Source organism: Terrapene carolina, unplaced genomic scaffold (assembly GCF_002925995.2).
Source record: "Terrapene carolina triunguis isolate 2854851 unplaced genomic scaffold, T_m_triunguis-2.0 Scaffold62, whole genome shotgun sequence".
In the NCBI taxonomy this organism is placed as follows: domain Eukaryota; kingdom Metazoa; phylum Chordata; order Testudines; family Emydidae; genus Terrapene; species Terrapene triunguis.
Genome location: NW_020664413.1, coordinates 26,882,237 through 26,900,327, shown reverse-complemented (window position 1 = coordinate 26,900,327; position 18,091 = coordinate 26,882,237). Strand labels below are relative to the sequence as shown.

The 18,091-nt window shown below is 40.1% G+C and overlaps 1 protein-coding gene across 1 annotated transcript in view; it reads right to left on the bottom strand.

Annotated features, from left to right (window-relative positions):
- Window positions 1-11,411, bottom strand: part of GALNT13 (polypeptide N-acetylgalactosaminyltransferase 13) — a 309,560-nt gene extending 298,149 nt beyond the window's left edge. Inside the window, exon 1 of the mRNA XM_029910591.1 lies at window positions 11,165-11,411. Coding sequence (XP_029766451.1) covers window positions 11,165-11,306 — 142 coding nt within the window. The 5' untranslated portion in view covers window positions 11,307-11,411. The remainder of the gene's footprint in view (window positions 1-11,164) is intronic.
- Between the last annotated feature and the right edge of the window lie 6,680 nt (window positions 11,412-18,091).

Sequence of the window (18,091 nt, the reverse complement as noted above, 5' to 3'; positions counted from 1 at the left end):
CTATATGCATCATGTTTCTGAAGAATCATCTGAAAACAGAGGAGTAAGGTTGATGAATCACAGCATGAGACCATTTATATTCCAAGTCTTCCCTTTTGGCGAGATTCCCCCCACAGGCCATTTAGGAGTCCAGATGTGTTCCCCCAACACTGGGCCTGGTATCTGTACAGATGATCAGCTTCTCTGGTCTGGACATCAGATATCTGTTAAGTATTATTAAGAATGAGTTCATCAAGAGATGCTAGTACTGGATCCGGACCAAGATCTTTATATATGGATTTGCTGCAATTGCTGGCTGGAAGCAAAGCAAGAATTATGCATGGTATCTACATTAGACCAATTAGCTCAGGAACTGATTTGGAGATTTTATCTTAGGAGAGGTATAGTAAAGTTTGACAAAATCAGACATTATCTTCTTCCATTTCTCTTTTGAAATAAAGATGGTCTTGGATGATAATTTAGACGCTGAAGTTTTATAAGGGCAGTAATTGGCCCTTCCATTTGTTCACTCAAAACCTTGTTTCTGAAAGGCTTTTAGCAAGAGCTTTGGGGCTCCTGTGAAATGTGACAAGAAGGTCATCAGACAAGGGTAGATGTGTATCCCTTTAACTTGAAAGAAGGGATGTTATGGCATTTGTGAACACCCATGCTGAAGCTGAGTCCAAAAAAAGAAGTATTTTCAATACAAAGTACTCCCTTTTGTAGCAGAAGCTTAAGTATTTCTGGGTGACTCTCCCCCATCATATCTTCAGAAGATCTCCAGGAGGCTTACTTGCATATTCTGAAGTTTTAGGAAGATAATGCTATAATGATGAATTTCAGCATTTCCATCTGGAATATTGATCTCTTGTGCCCTTTACACAATTTCTGTCTCTCAACAGAACTAGCTCTATCATTCAAATGTGTAGGAATTGGACTATTGCACTCTTCATCTTCCCATTCTATGGTCTTGGTGTTAGTGTTGGTATATTTTAATTTATTCTGGGCAAAAGATAAACATGTCCTTGAAAATATCTTTCCCTTTATTAGCTTAAGTACACTTTTTCTGTGATGGTTCACTCCTAAATGAGGGCCCACCCTTAAGCACCCCTTCTAGGTGTGTAGGGGAGGGGATCTGCGCAGACTTGGGAAACCAAACAAACAAGATAAGAGAGGTTGGATGGTTTCCCAGACAACCCAAACTTTGGTATTTCAACTCTCAGGAGTAGCAATGCCCTCCTCCTAAAGTGTAATCTCTACACTGGAACATGGAAGTGCATTAGGGAATACATACTGAGAGGAGGTAGTTTGAAGATTCTCTCCCTGGAAGAAGGCGGGGGGGATTTATTCCCTTTTCTAATGCCCCAGTGACTGTTCTGTGTGTATACTCCCCCGCTTACCAACAAAATGTTTGCAAGGATATCATATGTTAGCCTGCAATTACAATGTCTTCAAGCCATAGTTGTTCCTGGGATACATTTATGGAAGTTTTGAATGGACAGCAGATCAGAGAATCAGGTAAAGCATCAATCCTGGAAAAGCTGGTAGGGAAATCTGATTTCAAGAAGATTTCATCTAGGGTTTCCCCCCCTTTTGGGGGGGGGGGGGGAGTGAGGCAAGGGGTGGCGGTGGTTGTTTTTTGTGCCTTCTCATGGTGGCTTCGTATTTCAGCACAGATATCCACAATAAGAGAGACTGCAGCCAATACTTTCAGCACTGTGATTGCTGTATCCAAATTTAGTTTAAGTGATGATTTTATTCTCCTGTCTGTGTGTTTGGCAGGAATACTCCCACAGCTGGTAGGACTATGCCCTTTACTAAGGAGGCTGTAGCAGGCTTAACCTTAGACAGCATAATGAAGACCTGGTAATCCTTAGGTACAATTAGGTCGTGGTAGGCAATCCCCTTTCCACCTCAACCACACTTTCAAACTAGGTGAGGAAAAATTACATAAGTCTTCAATTTTGCAAGTATTTGGTTTAGGTTGTTGGATTTGGGGAAGGGGGAGGTTGGTGTTTCATTTTCAAAAACAAGCAGCTGTGAAATTAGACCCCAATTTCTATTTATTTCTGTGGAGCTTAGTTGAAAGGCTTAGGTATCTTTCTCAAAGCCCAGGCTGTAAAGAGGAGAAATTTCTAGAGGATCTAGAGGAGAGACTCTCAAGAAGTTTTAAGAGTTTATGTTGCATCTTTTAAAGCCAATTGTGAGCCATATTCACCAGTCCCTAGACCAAACCCATGAGAGTAGAGAAGGGCCCTGTGAGGGAAAGAAAGAGATTAAAAGGTCAGTCAGCAGGCATCTATCCTGCATCTCACCCTGAGGAAAATAGTAGCCACTTTATGACCTCCTGTAGGATGCCTAGAGGCTGGGAGAGTAGGTCCATCTCCGAGAGTAGGGGATCTGAATCACTTCACCTTATGCTCCCTGCTACTGGATAAGGGCACACAGAATGAGTGAGCTAGAACCATTGGAGACAAATGACTCATTGGTATCAGAAAAGACAGGAGCTGGTACCTTTCATGGCATGTTCAGGTAAAACATCTTGGGGGGTGGGAGGGAATGCTTTGTATTCTCTCAACGATCTTACTATGGATCTCACCTACGAAATTCTGGAGGCTCCAGTGAAACTTTCTTGTTTTCTCTGCAAGCTGTGAGAATGGGGGCCCCAGGTCTAGGGGAGAGGCAAGGGGGCTTTGGGGAAAAAAAGAAACAACAAAAAACCAAACACCTTACCTCTGGTTCCATGCCACTAATTCTTGCCTGGTCTTAGTGAAGGGAGCTCTGATACAGCCTGCTCGAGTCTCTTGTCACAGACCTCACCTACACGATGGCTGGGAGTTAGGTTTCTGAGGCCTGTTGACGCCATCTGTTATTTCTGAGGGGAGAACAGCGGCGGCTCCAGGCACCAGCGCTCCAAGCGCGTGCCTGGGGCGACAAGCCGTGGGGGGCGGCCTGCCGGTCGCTGTGAGGGCGGCAGTCAGGCAGCCTTTGGTGGCATGCCTGCAGGAGGTCCGCGGGTCCCGCAGATTCGGCGGCAATTCCGCGGCGGGTACGCCGAAGCCGCAGGACCGGCGGACCTCCCACAGGCATGCCGCCGAAGGCAGCCTGCCTGCCTGCCGTGCTTGGGGTGGCAAAAAAGCTAGAGCCTCGCCCCTCAGAAAGCCAAAATATTTTTTTTAAGAGATTCTTTATGTTAGAGCTTTTGAAGAGGAGAAACCTCAAAGCCAATGAAAATTGGAGAGCCATTTAGCTAATAAATTTTAAAAATCCTGTGCAAGCACTTCAAAGAAAGCCCTGGAGTCTGCCATATGTGCTGCGTGAAAGCAGAAAATTCTGGGAGTTCTTTCTGGAGAGCGATCCTAAACCCAGACTTAGAGCAAACATTTGGTGCGTCGATAGCTGCCATGAAGGTAGCAAATGCCCACTGTGAAGACTGCCTGATGTAGAGAGGACTGAGAACGTTTCACCCCCATGCTCTGATTCATCCCTAGAGCAGATCCAGCCTGTGCACTGGATGAAGATGTCTTATGGAAAAAATAGTATATGCTCATGTAATTAAAGACTGTATCATAATGCAAATGCAGAAAGGGAATTAAGTAAGTTGCACAGGCAGTTTTAATTCTGTTCTAGTGGGCACAGAACTCTTCTGCCCATTGCCCCTAAGCATGACACCTTCTGCCCCATTTCCTCTAACCTTTTCCTGTCTCTTTCCCACCCACGCCCAGTTCTCATCTAAGTCCCATTGTCTTCACCTAGCCCGTCACAGTCTCCACTTCTCAAGCTTCTCATCCCAGTCCCAGTTCTCTTGCCCAGCAATTCCCAGTTTCTCCCATCCTGGCTCTTCTTTCAATCTTTCTCCAAGACCATGACCCTGGCCTCCAGTCCCCACAACTCCCCCACATCTCCATTGGCTCCCAGTTCTAATCTCCCTCCTTCAGCTCCTCATCCAAGCTCAGTGTTCCGTCCCATCTCCTCACCTCCCCCTGCTCTTTGTTCCAGTCTCTTTGCTCAGCTAGTTCTAGTTCTCCCCCAGCATAACATTTCCTCATCAGTTTGGTCTCCCCTCACCTTCTTCCTCCCACCCTATAGGTTCTCAGACCTGTTGTTCTTCTCCAACCAGTCCCAGTTTCCCCCCAGCTACTCATCCAGACTCAGTCTTCCCACCTACTGGCTCTCAGTCCTTTCTCTTCCCTCCTTGGCTTCCAGTTCCAGTCTCATTACCCACCTAGTCCCAGTCTCCCAATTCCCCTCTTCCTCCACCTGCTAGCCTCTAGTCCAAGTCTCCCCTCCTAAACCCATCCAGACTCTGTTTCCTAATCAGCTCCCCACTTCCCTCCCCACAGATCTAGCTCTCATCTCCTCTGTATTTGAATCAGGCAGCTTCCTCCTCCATGTTGCCTAGGCCCACGGGAGTGGGAGGGGTTCATCAAGAACACAAGAGAGACAGTCTTTCTGCTCTCAGTTCAGGTGCCAGACATGGTATGGCCTGCAGCTGCCCCAGGCTGCAGTTGCAAAGAAAGTACTGCTCAACTGCAGGCAAGAGCATGCTCAGTCCACAGGGAATTCTGCTATTAAAAAAACCAAGAAGTCTCTACTGAACACATGGAAACTGATTTTTCAAAGGCATTTTGGCCAAATTTGTGCAGATTTTCACAGAAGTGACAGTAGACAAATCCCTGTCACAAAGGACAAATGTCAAGTCCCTGCTCCCAAGCAGGGGAGCAGTAGAGCTTTTAGGATTTTTTAACATAGGCAAAATCATGTATTTTTCCTTAGCCTCATTTTCAAAAATGGCTGATCCATTCTGGCTGAAATTTTCCAAAAATGTTCAGTCTGAATCAGACACCTGGCATGGAAAATTTCAGCCCATACAAGTTTGGCAGTTTTAGGCAACTGAAAACAGTGTCTTATAATAGAAAGTGTCGGCAACTTAGCCCCACCTATAATAAAAAGTATTTAGCGACAGTTCTGCTTATGTTATATTTTCTGTTTCTTCCCTCCCCCCCTTTTTTTTATTACTAAGGCTACTAACAGTGATGCTTATAAATTCATCTAATCCTGCATCTTATTCTTCAGTTTGGGTCTACTCCTACTACCACTGAATTGAACAGGACCAGGAACAAGCCCTTTCAGTTGTAATGCTTATTTGTGACATCTCAGCAGCATCTAATTATTTCAAAAAGAGATGTTTAGGGCTTGAGGCAAATTAAGCAAATGAACTTGTAGGCAATGAAGTTCCCATTTGATGTCAGCATCCCATTAATTTAAAAAAGGGAAAGAGGAATGCAGATTAGATTTTTTTTTCAATGTTTTCTACAAGACACCAGTTAATGTTTAATGATTGACAAACTGACCGAGTAAAGGCAAGAGAATTTTGAGATGGAGACACCTGGTTTTATCTAGAGCTGGCCAAAAACTGGAAACCCCTTCCTGTGAAAAAATTCTCTGTTTTCATTCTGAACTGGGACAAAATGTCAAAAAAAAAAAATGAAATTTTTCACAGGAAGGGGTTTCAAGCAAAAATGTGATTCAGGAGAAACAAAACAGAAATTTTTGGCTTGCCAGCTGCCCGAGTCTATCTATCTGGACTGGAAGGCACGCTCCCAGCTGCTGTGTAGATATACCCTGAGTTGCATGTGGTCCAGACCTAGTGACTTCAGATTAAGGGGTTTCCCAAGTAGAAAGTACAGGGCACAAACAGGAGATCAGAACAGACAGTATACAGAGATTGGGGGGGTGGGGGTAAAGGTGTGTTTTATTTTGGACATTCTGTTCAAAGTTAACAGCCCTTGTGTGCATTTATTCAACTACAGGCAGACATGGTAGCTACAATTCTAGTTAAGGTTGCCCAACACTTTGCTTTAAGAATCCTTTTTCAGTTACGTATAATAACTTTCTGAAATGTTAACCTTTGAGGCTGAAATTTTCCTGGCTGCCTCAGGCTACTTCCCTCCCCCCACCACCACACACACACACACACCTCAAAAACGGTTTGGCCGTTTCTAGATATTAGTTTAGGAAAAATAGATTATTTTGCCCTTCCCCCCTCCCCAGCTATTTCATTGAGAAGGGAGCATTCTTGGAGCAGGGACTTGAAATTTAGGGGTGGGATCTGGCAGAGGTATCCCTGGTTTCAGGGATGAGCCTTTTACTTTCCCCATGAAAATCCACCCAAACCGGACAAGTTATAAATCTCCAAAAGTTTCAATTCACAGATGCTCAGCAGAGACATGTTAGAGTGTGGCAGCTAAAGTTTTCAAAAAGACTCCTGTACTGGGCGCTGAACAAGATTTTTACCCTGCAATTACTCCTCCCAGTTTATAGGAGGTGCTCTGTTTCTCCAGTGCTCTAAATTCTGGAATCTTCTGGCACCCAGGCAGTATGGAGAAGGAGATGTTCTACAAAAGACCTAGTCTGTGTCATCAGAGTCTATCAAATAAATGAGGAACTAGTCCAAAATCTGTTTCTACTCAGTGAACAGGCAACAGCAAGCTTCTTTAGGATGATGTTGAGGTTAAATATTTAAGGCAATCAGATAGAACAAATTACGAGCATTTAAAATTAAAGAACCCCAAATTACCTTTTTCTTCTATTTCTTAAAAGAAAATTCTTAATTAAAGTAACCACTGGATCACATCAACTGTCTGTCTTCTCTCCAACAAGATACTTGCTCAAAATACAAGAACAAATATATGGCGTAAAGAAAGCATTACTCAAATACCAACTCCAGTTTAGGATAACATTTGCATCAAGATGAAGAGATCGTTCAGTTGATCCCACCTAATACAGTAGACACACTATTTCATACCACTTGGCCTCCACTATACTGGCCAGCAAACCTAAAGATGTACAGCCAAATGCTGGTGGATAATACTAGACAAGGATGTGCTGTTCCATACTGCCACTGCCCACAGCTTAGCAACAATTGTGCTGGTATTAACTTTTGGAATAATTTAATGTAATGCCTTAATTGGCACAAGAACACTTGACACCTTAATTTAGGAGATTTAACAATTATCACAGATTAGAAGGCATGGAATGACTACTTGTTATTTTACCCATGGCTAAAAATATAGTTATACAGAAGAAGTCGTCCTTCCCTTCTACTAATCAACGACAAGAGTAATGGATTAAATGACCTTACAATAATTAATACATGGATTCTTGGTCTACCTTTTAAAATCTATTTTATAAAATAATGGGTAGAGGTATATCAATTATCTGTGTTGGCTTTTATGTTTTACAGCTATTCTACACTCTCTTTTGGAGGTATTCATAAACTTATTTTACAAGAATATCACAATCAATAAAATATTTAAAACAATAAGATGTCATATGCAGATGCAAGTACAAATTTAGACAACACTTGTAGAGCAAAAGGGTCTTTATAGACTTACTATTTTTATTTTCATTGTTCCATTTTTGTGGTGCTTATTATAAACTTATTTTTTAAAATTTAATGTTAGAAAATGTGGATATTTAACAAGCACTCTAGATATATACTATTAAAATTTTGCATAGCTGATAGTACAAGAGTATGTAAAATTTATTACATTTATATATAATTAAAATATTTGCACAAAAAACAGCCCTGCCCTGTAAAGGCACAAACAGACCTCAGGGTTCTGTCTATATGTAGCAGTTTGCAGAACTACAGTCTTAAAAATATTTCTAAAATATTTCCTATATTGTAGACTATTTCAAACAAAAAATTGACAACATATAATTTTCAAGAGGATTAAATGTGTTATGCGGCAGCACAAGAGAAATAAAAGATTTTAGTACATCCACATTTTGAATCTGAAATACGTGAGTGAACACATCTTACTGGATATTTTAAATAAAATATTTGGGGCATTCAACAGGCCCACTCCCGCTCCAACTGAAGCTGATGGCAAAACAGATGTGATCTTTATTCTGGAAGGTAGATATTTATGTAATACAATTTATATACTGATTTGACTACTCTGGAAATACTACTGAAATCAAAAACTCCATATGAGTGTCAGACATTTGGATTCCCTAAGTTACAGCTGCCAGTCAGGAGAAGAGAAACAAAAAAAAGTATGCAGCAATTATTTATGCAACTATTCATTAAGCAAATTAACTGCTGTAGTTTGCACAGTACAGTACTGTCTTTAAAACCAAAAGCTTTTTATATAAATGCTATGTTAACAGAGCATATTAGACTTGACACTTAAAAACAACTAAACCAGGCAATTCCAGTTTAAGAGAGTTGCTTCGATTTCACTCAGCATGTGGTTACCAAGTAAAGTAGAGGGTCTCAAAGGGCATGGTTCTATAGTCATAGAAACTGCAATTACTAGGCAGAAGCAAGCAGCTAAGGATGAAATTAGATTGTCATCGTTTTGTTGCTTTAAGTCAGAAGCTTAATGTAATTTTAACAGACTTTAAAAAAAAATGCAATGCACAAGAAATCTTCCAATGAAATTGTATAGAGTCCCTAGGTCCCTCATTTAACATGAATATAATTATTACAGTTCTGCAATGAACACTGTTACAACTTCAAGTATTTTCCTAGGAGCAGAGTACCCCTCCTCCCCCCCCTCCACACACAATGACTCTATATTGTATTTGCCAAAATTCTGAACAGGAAGGTTATTATTACATATTCTGTACAACTCTTCCTCCACAAAACCCAGACACCCTGTTGCAGTAATACTACATTATAAGTTTAATAGCTTCAATTGCAATGGAGAGAAGAGGAGAATTCTGCAGAGAAATCATGTCACACCTATAACACATTAAATCCAATAAACTGGATATTAAATATCTTGAAAAGTAGACACCACGGTTTACAAGAAGATGCCTACTACAGTCTAGTCACCCAAATTGCTTATGAAATAAAATCTGGTGGATTATGTACAGGGTTTTTAAAAATAATTTCTTTAGCTAATCCATACAAATTAGCAAAATGTTTAGCCCTGTGATGGTCAGATGCATCCATTTCAATATAAATTCTGAAGAGGAAAAAAAAACTTAAGTAAACTGACATTAAAAAAACAAGCACAGACTTAACACCAAAACAAAAACCACTGTCGAATTGTCTCATTTTTTATTTTACAAAGAAACCAGCAAGAAAATAGTTAAGATTAGTATAATTATCTATGAAAGGCATGTTCTGACAACAGTACAGTATCTTTTGAGAAATCTCTACTTTGTACTTTAGAGCAGCGGTTCTCAGCCAGGGGTCTGGAGCCCCGTGGGGCCATGAGCAGGTTTCAGGGGGGCCGCCAAGCAGGGCTGGCATTAGACTTGTTGGGGCCAAAGGCAGAAAGCTGAAGCCCCACTGCATGGGGCTGAAGCCCGGTGGCTCAAGTCCCACCACCCAGGGCTCAAGCCGAAGCCTGAGCAACTTAGCTTCGTAGGGTCCCCTGAAGCATGGGGCCCTTGGCAACTGCCCTGCTTGCTATCCCCTAATGCTGGCCCTGGCTCTTATATGCAGAAAAACAGTAGTTGTGCGCTGTGACGTTTTTATAGCATGCTGGGGTGCCTCAGAAAGAAAAAGGTTGAGAACCCCTGCCTTAGAGGTAATCTGTGCTCTACTTTCTGCAGCTCACGATAAAGGCAAATCAATTTTTAGTTACAATAGGCCAGATCTTGATCAAGTATTCCCACTAAAATCAAACACACTAGATTACCCAGATCTAAAACCTAAATGCAAGAAATTAAAACAAATAAGAAAATATCAAAATAGACATATAGCAATGTATCCCTAGGATGTCTTTAAGCACCTTTATTATTTAATTAGTGAATTCTATTTATTTATTTCACTATAAATAAATGAAGCTCTAAACTCAGAAAAAGACAGGCAAACTATGTCTACTTCCATAGCCTGGCTGAGAAGCCAGGCAGATTTTTGCTGACTCAGGCCCTGACTGCTTTTGGCAACTGATCTGACTGAATCAGTTCAACAAATGACAAATTGATCATTCCAAACTGAAGTGATCCATCATGAGATATTTCAACTTTTAGCAGAAACAGCAATTGAACTGAGCCTTACACACACACACAAAACAAAAACAAATGACAGAAGGACTGATTTATTCTCAACTTTTGTCCACAGATCAGTGCATTAATCCACATCTGCATTTATTATAAAACTGATGGCCTTGTACATTCTCTTCTGCATACTCTCAGCAAAAGATACATTATAAATATAGTAGTCAAATGGGACTTGTCCCAATCCCATTAGAGACTCAAACTAGTTTGCCTCCTGCATAGGCTGTACCTAGACTCCCTAGGAGAGGTGAGCAACTAATTCATAATGAAAAATTTATTTAACGAATTTTACTTCCTCTTCTGTTTGTTAATTTTCCACTGATTAATGAATACATTGGAGACTCTTAATCAAAATTCCCTTTCAAATATCAATGACTTATTCTTGCTCTGGGAGGTTGTTTTCGAACAAGTATCAGTCTACATTTGAATTGTGTTATTTGAACACACAGGACAGATGAAGCAATGTTATTCTCTTAGCCAACGAGAAACTTTAGAACCAAGTTTGCAGTACAAATATTCACAATTACACATTCAAATTTGCTTTCCATGACTATTTCTGTTATAATTTAATCTTCTGAATGAACATTAGAGGGAGGGAGGTTTTTGGGTGGATGCCGGGGTGCGGGGGAGAGGAGGAGAAAGGGTGGCTAAATATTTGCCAGTCTCTACCTCCTAGGCAGTTGCAGTTAAATCAAACATGATCCTGATGGCTTTGTATGGAAGAATAGGTTAAAGTATTTTTATTTCTTTTTTAAGTTTTCTGACCAGAGTTAAACCAAACTTTTAATTCAACATGTACCATAATAAATGCAGTTACATAGACTCTGCATATCAACTGATTTGCATGTCAGTCAAGTTTTTCCTTTATGAAAAACTCTTCACAGAACTGTGGTTTCTCCTACACAAATACTTCCACGTAAATGGGACTTGTATATTTAATTTTATTTATACCAAAATGTCAGAGCTGCTAATATGCTAATCATTTAATACTAAGATAAATTAACATAACCAACAAGCTGAACCAAATACAGTAATATGAATCAGAATGCTTAAGATTCTGATATTTTACATACATAACATAACACAGTCCAAGTTCCAGGTCAGGACAAATTCTTCCAAACAAATCTGTGACCTTTGTACATAATTTAGAACTTGGGCTTACCCCTTAGAGCAGGCAGCAGTGACCTCTCTTTCTTGTCATCACATTTGTTACATTCACTGAAGTACAAGAGTAAAAAGACATCCACAAGCACCCACATCAGAGAGGTGGCGAGAACCACCTTGCAGTAGACAAATCTCCTCATCTCTTGTCTTGGATTTTAGTTCACACACTGAGTAAAGATGGCTATTGCTGGGATGTATCCAAGCCACGCGGTTAAATTCCAGTATGAAAGTGAAGTCGAGAGCATCCACTGCAATTAAAGAAAAAATATTTGAATTACCTAACAAGTATACATGGTTTAAGGTGCAAAATGATACAAACATATAATGCTGAGATGCTTTTACTCTATTTTAAAAATTAATCTATTTTCCTTTCTCCTGTATCCTCTTTGTAATGACAGGTTTCAGAGTAGCAGCCGTGTTAGTCTGTGTCTGCAAAAAGAACAGGAGTACTTTTGGCACCTTAGAGACTAACAAATTTATTTGAGCATAAGCTTTCGTGGGCTACAGCCCACTTCATCGGATGCATAGAAGTGAACACACAGAAAGAAGATACTTATACATACAGAGAACATGAAAAGGTGGAAGTAGCCATACCAACTGTAAGAGGCCAATCAATTGAGATGAGCTACGATCAGCAAGAGAAAAAAAACTTTTGAAGTGATAATCGAGATGACCCATAGAAGGTGTGAGGATAACTTAACATGGGGAAATAGATTCAATTAGTGTAATGACCCAACCATTCCCCGTCTCTGTTTAAACCTAAGTTAATTGTATCTAATTTGCATATTAATTCAAGTTCAGCAATCTCTCGTTGGAGTCTGTTTTTGAAGTTTTTTTGTTGCAAAATTGCCACCTTCAAGTCTGTCACTGAGTGGTTAGAGAGGTTGAAGTGTTCTCCCACTGGTTTTTGAATGTTATGATTCCTGATGTCAAATTTGTGTCCATTTATTCTTTTGCGTAGAGATTGTCCGGTTTGGCCAATTCAGTTATGACTCAAAATATTTTATATGCCTTTGTTGGTGGATCACCATTGAATGGTTTCATTTTGGCGGGCGGGGGGAGGATGGGAAGGGGGAGAGGAGGAAGGGTTGGAAAAAAGCAGGAGAACCTGCTGCTCAGGCTCCGTTACTCCTGTCTGGAGCACATAAGAGTACTTAACAAATAGCCACTAGAAGGATCACAATGAAGGGAAAGAAGATTTAGAGAGCCCCCCAAACCAGTTCCAATAAGGGATAAGACCCTCCCCTTAATTTTCAGCATAGCTCTGGGAATAAGATTAGCTGGTTAATTCATGTTCCTTAGAAGCATAGGGTATGCCTACATTGCAGTTAAACACCTGCAGCTGGCCCGTGTCAGCTGACTCAGGCTTGTTGGGCTTCGGCTTGTGGTGTTCACATTCAGGCTCAGGCTCAGGCAGGTGCCAGAGCTCTGGGACCTTCCCATGAGGCAGAACTCGGGCTCCAGCCCGAGCCTAGATGTCTACACCGCAATTGAACAGCCCCATAACACGAGCCCAAGTCAACTAACATGGGCCAGCCACATTGCAATGTAGACATACCCATAGAAATGTAGGGCTGGAAGGGACCTAGAGAAGCCATTAAGTCCAGCCCCCTGCACTGAGGAGTGATGAAGTAAACACAGACCAACCATGACAGATGTTTGTCTAATGTGTTCCTAAAAACCTCCAATGAGGGGAACTCCACAACCTCTCTTGGTAACCTGTTCCAGTGTTTCACTATCCTTATAGTTTGAAAGTTTTTCCTAATATATAACCTAAAATCTCCCTGACTGAAGATTAAGTCAATTACTTCTTGTCATATCTTCAGTGGGCATGGAAAACAATTGATCAGCATCCTCTCTCTAACAGCCCTTAACATATTTGAAGACTCATCAGGTTCCTGTTCAGTCTTCTTTTCTCAAGACTAAACGTGCCCAGTTTTTTTAACCTTTCCTCATAGATCAGATTTTCTAAACCATTTTATCATTTTTGTTGCTCTCCTATGGACTCTCTCCTAAAGAGGGGTGTCCAGAATTGGACACAGTACTCCAGTTGAGGTCTCACCAGCGCCAAGTAAAACGGGACAATTGTCTCTTGTGTCTTACATATGACACTCTACCTAAACGTCATGAACAACTGCTCAGATTTACTTCCTTTTAAAAAAATATTTAAGCAACAGTGTAGTAAATTAAAAACATTTAGAATTGAGAGAGTTCTCACACAAGGATGTTGGTATTTAAGACAGTTGAGATTTGGGGCCTAACCTGCTTATATTAGTTCATATTTGTTGATGGTGGTTTGTTTTAACTCTGCACCCATTTAAATGTTACATTTCTTTTTCTCCTTTAAATATACAAGCTACAACACTGCACATGGTATACCTACTCCTCCCTCCCCCACCAATATGTTTAACCAAAGACCAGTAAAAACACTTTGCAATAGTACTGAATTTCATTAACAGAATTATTAATAACAATAAAAAATATAAAGTATAAGGTGACTAAGTTTAATTGCATACTAAACTAAACAGATGAGAAAGATAAAGATGGTATAAATTTAAATATAACCCTTGAAATAGTTCCTAAAGTACCATTTCTGTACTTGATATCTGATGAACTTTTCCACATGTCCCAGTTCTAAATGTATGGGCCTCAACAGACAGAGATCTTTATTAAAAATAGGGGAAATTATGACTGATATGCTGGGTCTCCCCCATTCCCTACCACTATGGAGGTTAGAATTAGCTTTTGGGATGCTTAGCAGAATCATTATGTGTTCAATACCAAAGATGTGCTTGGTGCTATATAAGGCACAAATACAGACCCTCCCCTGGGACCTTATAATCTAGAAGAACTTGTCTCTTCAATTAGGTTTACTTATTTATATTAAAAATAATAATAATAAAACCATAGCTGTTATAGATTGAGCTGCAAGAAATCTTCTTCCGTGCCCCAGGCTGTGTAAGTTTTAACACGGTCTCTACTGATGCAAGAGCCACTCCAATGTGCTGCTGAACTTTTTTCCTTAATTGTGAAATTTACCTGTGGTCCAATAAAGCTTGTGCAATAAACTATACTGAGTTAATGGTGAATGGTAATAATGGAAAATTAATTTTGGCAGTAAATTGCTCTTATGTTAACAACATTTGGACTAAAAATTTCTACCTGGATTCTAAAGAAAAAAAACTGCTCTGCAGTTTAAAAAAGTCAAAGATAATTCAGGATATTTTTGTTCATTATGCAAATAGAGACTGTTATTTCAATCTATGTAGCGGTGCATGCTTTGCGTTGACATCAGATTCTAGCACTTAAGAATAGACTAAGTACCTTAGATAGAATTTGTAATTTATTAACAGATAAGAATCATGCCTCCCATTCTTCATATCCTTTAAATCTCCATTTTAAGACGATAATTAACATATCTCAGAACTAGAGGAAGAGCCACCAGCAGATATTTTCATTTAACATTCGGTAATAGCCCTAGCCAGTTATGTACCAGATAGACAGACAGATTTCTTATATATGTTGAAGATAAAACTGTAAGAGTCCAAGTTTAATCTTTTTTGGAGACTGATTTTTTGGCCACATTAAAAGTCACATTATTAAGAAGAAATCACATGTCTATTACAACTTGTAAGTCAGCTTGTGTTTCAATTAAGGACCAGTTCCTAAACAAAAGAAAAACCATGTAATATTTTTGCAATATTTCTCTCTTTTGAACTTCAAACAGCATACACACATGAAGCATTAACATCAGTAAGATGCATTTTAAACACAGAATACAGATTCTATTCCTTCAGTTTAAGAATTGAAAGTATTTCTTTCCACCCCACCTTGCCCCAGAAACCCTGACCTCTTGACAGATGTGTTGGAGACTCCATTCCAGTTTTCCTTGGTTCTGGCAATGAGCTAATGGATTTTCAAGTGTCTACTTGTCCCCATAAATGCTTTATATTAGAAAACATACATTTCTTTAAATGAAAAATTAATTAAAAAGTATTTAAAAGTATTTAAAATTATCAGAAACAAAAGGCTTGAAGCAAAAAGTTGGATACAATGCTGGTAGCCCAAAGAATCAATGTATCCTGGTTAACAATACTGTCAGGAGTTAGTGTTAAAAACAAACACACACTCATGGAACTAACATGAGCAATGCAGCTTAGCATGCATCCATCACTAACATCTCTTTTTATCCCATTCCACAACACTCACTGTTTGCTTAGAATGTAACCTCTTCAGGGCAGGGACCTTGGCTTACCTGTCACTGCCTTGCATACCACTGTGCCATAATATATATATTCCAGACAAAAAAGTACATTAAAAGAATATTAAGGTTGAAAGTCCAGCACTCAGAAGTTAAGAAACCAGAATTTTTTAATGGGAAAATAACTTATTTTTCCCTCGCCTCGTTCTCAGAAACAGCTGAATCCTTTTGGCTGAAAAACTTTCCAGGTTTCAAAACAAAATCCAGCCTGAAGTAAACACCTGGCATGGAAAATTTCAGTCCAAATGATTAAAGATCAGCAAAGTTATAAGCAACTAAAAACAACATCTTATAATGGGAATTGTCAGCCAAACTTTATCATAGGCAGTGCAACCAGCCTAGTCTATAATAACCACTAAGAAACAGCTGTAGTAAAAGAAGTGAAGGTTGCAAAGTCAAGCACTGAAAAAAATTAAGGAATGCCATTATTAAAGTTGTCCATGAACCCTTACATTTGCTCCCTTGTGTGTACGCATCATGATGACATACAATTTTTTTTCATAAGTCTCTTGCAGCATTCCATGCACAGGATGAATAATGCTCAGTAAATGAGGCTGTTGTTCAATGTTTCCTTTTATCCTCAACACTCTGCACTGAATAGAGGATTAATTTCTACACAGGATAGTCTATGACATTCATTATCCTAGTATATGAGTACACCAGAAACATTATTAGATCATAAGAACGGCCACACTGGGTCAGACCAAAGGTCCATCCAGCCCTGTATCCTATCTACCGACAGTGGCCAATGCCAGGTGTCCCAGAGGGAGTGAACCTAACAGGTAATGATCAAGTGATCTCTCTCCTGCCATCCATCTTCACCCTCTGACAAACAGAGGCTAGGGACACCATTCCTTACCCATCCTGGCCAGGGCCGGCGCAACCCATTAGGCGACCTAGGCGGTTGCCTAGGGCACTACAATTTGGGGGGCGGCGACCGCGGCGGTATTTCGGCGGCAGGACCTTCCGCCACCTCTGTGGGGGGCGGCATTTCAGGGCGGGACCTTCCGCCGCCTAGGGCGGCAGAAAAGCTAGCGGCGCTCCTGATCCTGGCTAATAGCCATTAATGGACTTAATCTCCATTAATTTATCTAGTTCTCTTTTAAACCCTGTTATAGTCCTAGCCTTCACAGCCTCCTCAGGCAAGGAGTCCCACAGGTTGACTGTGCGCTGTGTGAAGAAGAACTTCCTTTTATTTGTTTTAAACCTGCTGCTCATTAATTTCATTTGGTGGTCCCTAGTTCTTATATTATGGAAACAAGTAAATAACTTATTCACTTTCTCCACACCACTCATGATTTTATATACCTCTATCATATCTCCCCTTAGTCTCCTCTTTTCCAAGCTGAAAAGTCCTAGCCTCTTTAATCTCTTCTCATATGGGACCCATTCCAAACCCCTAATCATTTCAGTTGCCCTTTTCTGAACTTTTTCTAATGCCAGTATATTAACCCATTTTCACTCACAGATGAGGAACTGAGGCAAAGAGATTAAGACCAAAAATTCTAAAAGTTCATAAATTTGTGTGCCTCTGTGACTGGATGAGCATAGAGCCTATTTTTCAGAGTATTTTATACAGCCAAAGTAAATAAGTGTGTCAATACAAAAATAATTTTTTGCCAGCATTTTCTTCTTTCACTTAAAGCGTCAAGTTCCTAGAACTCATTAGCTCAAATTCTGCAGAGTGTTCTAGGGGCACTATCCCAAAGCCGGGTCCAGCCACACTTCCCCCTTGGACAAATTCCTTAATCATCATAGCACTTGCAGCATGCAGCTGTAGTCTTTCCTCTATTCAGGCAATGTGTTGCCCACTAACCTCTCAACAGGGCCTATACATTCAGTATTTTATCTAGTTTATCTATTTGACCATGTGAATAAAAATACTAAATATCCAAGATGCAATATATGATATTTTGCTAAAGTGTTACCTGTAAGCTCAGAGAGAAACAGTCAACGTGACATCCTTTTAAGCACTGGGGAGAGTTTTCTTTGAATGTCACTGTTGATTCTCTTACTCTAAGTTCCTTTAGGGAGCATCCATTTCACAACCTGATCGTTCACTCCAACCATGTCCATAATATGACTAAGCCTATATTCCAGTTTTTCATTTTCATATTTCATTAGTCTATTTTCCAACAACTTCAGACCCTCTTGTGATTTTATATTCTGACCTGGCTTTTAATTGCTAAGGAGATAGGAGGCTGTATCACAGTGGCATCACTTCAGGGGCAGTGAGCACCTCATGGAAAAGTTGTGTTCAGAAACAGCTATACACAAATGTGTCTAAATGCATTTTTAGAGTGTAGATTTCTGTGAGACATTGATCAACCATTTGAGAAATGGTTCCTACCCGTGTGGACACAAATAAGAGAATTGACAACTGTGTGAATGAAGTGTCCTGAACCAAGGGCAAGAGTGCATTACACACATAAATAATCACTACTCAAAGCAACACCTTTTGAGGGTACTGGAAGCATTTAGTAATGTGAATGGTTTACTAGAGGAAGTGTAGTTTGAGTGCTAGAGCAGGGAACCTGAAGTTAGGCCTCTTGGGTTTAAGTTCCAGCCTGGCAATTCTGGCCCAGATCCTCAAAGGTATTCAGGCATCTAACTCCTATTGATTTCAGTGGAAGTTAGAAGACTAAGTACCTTCAAGAATCTGAG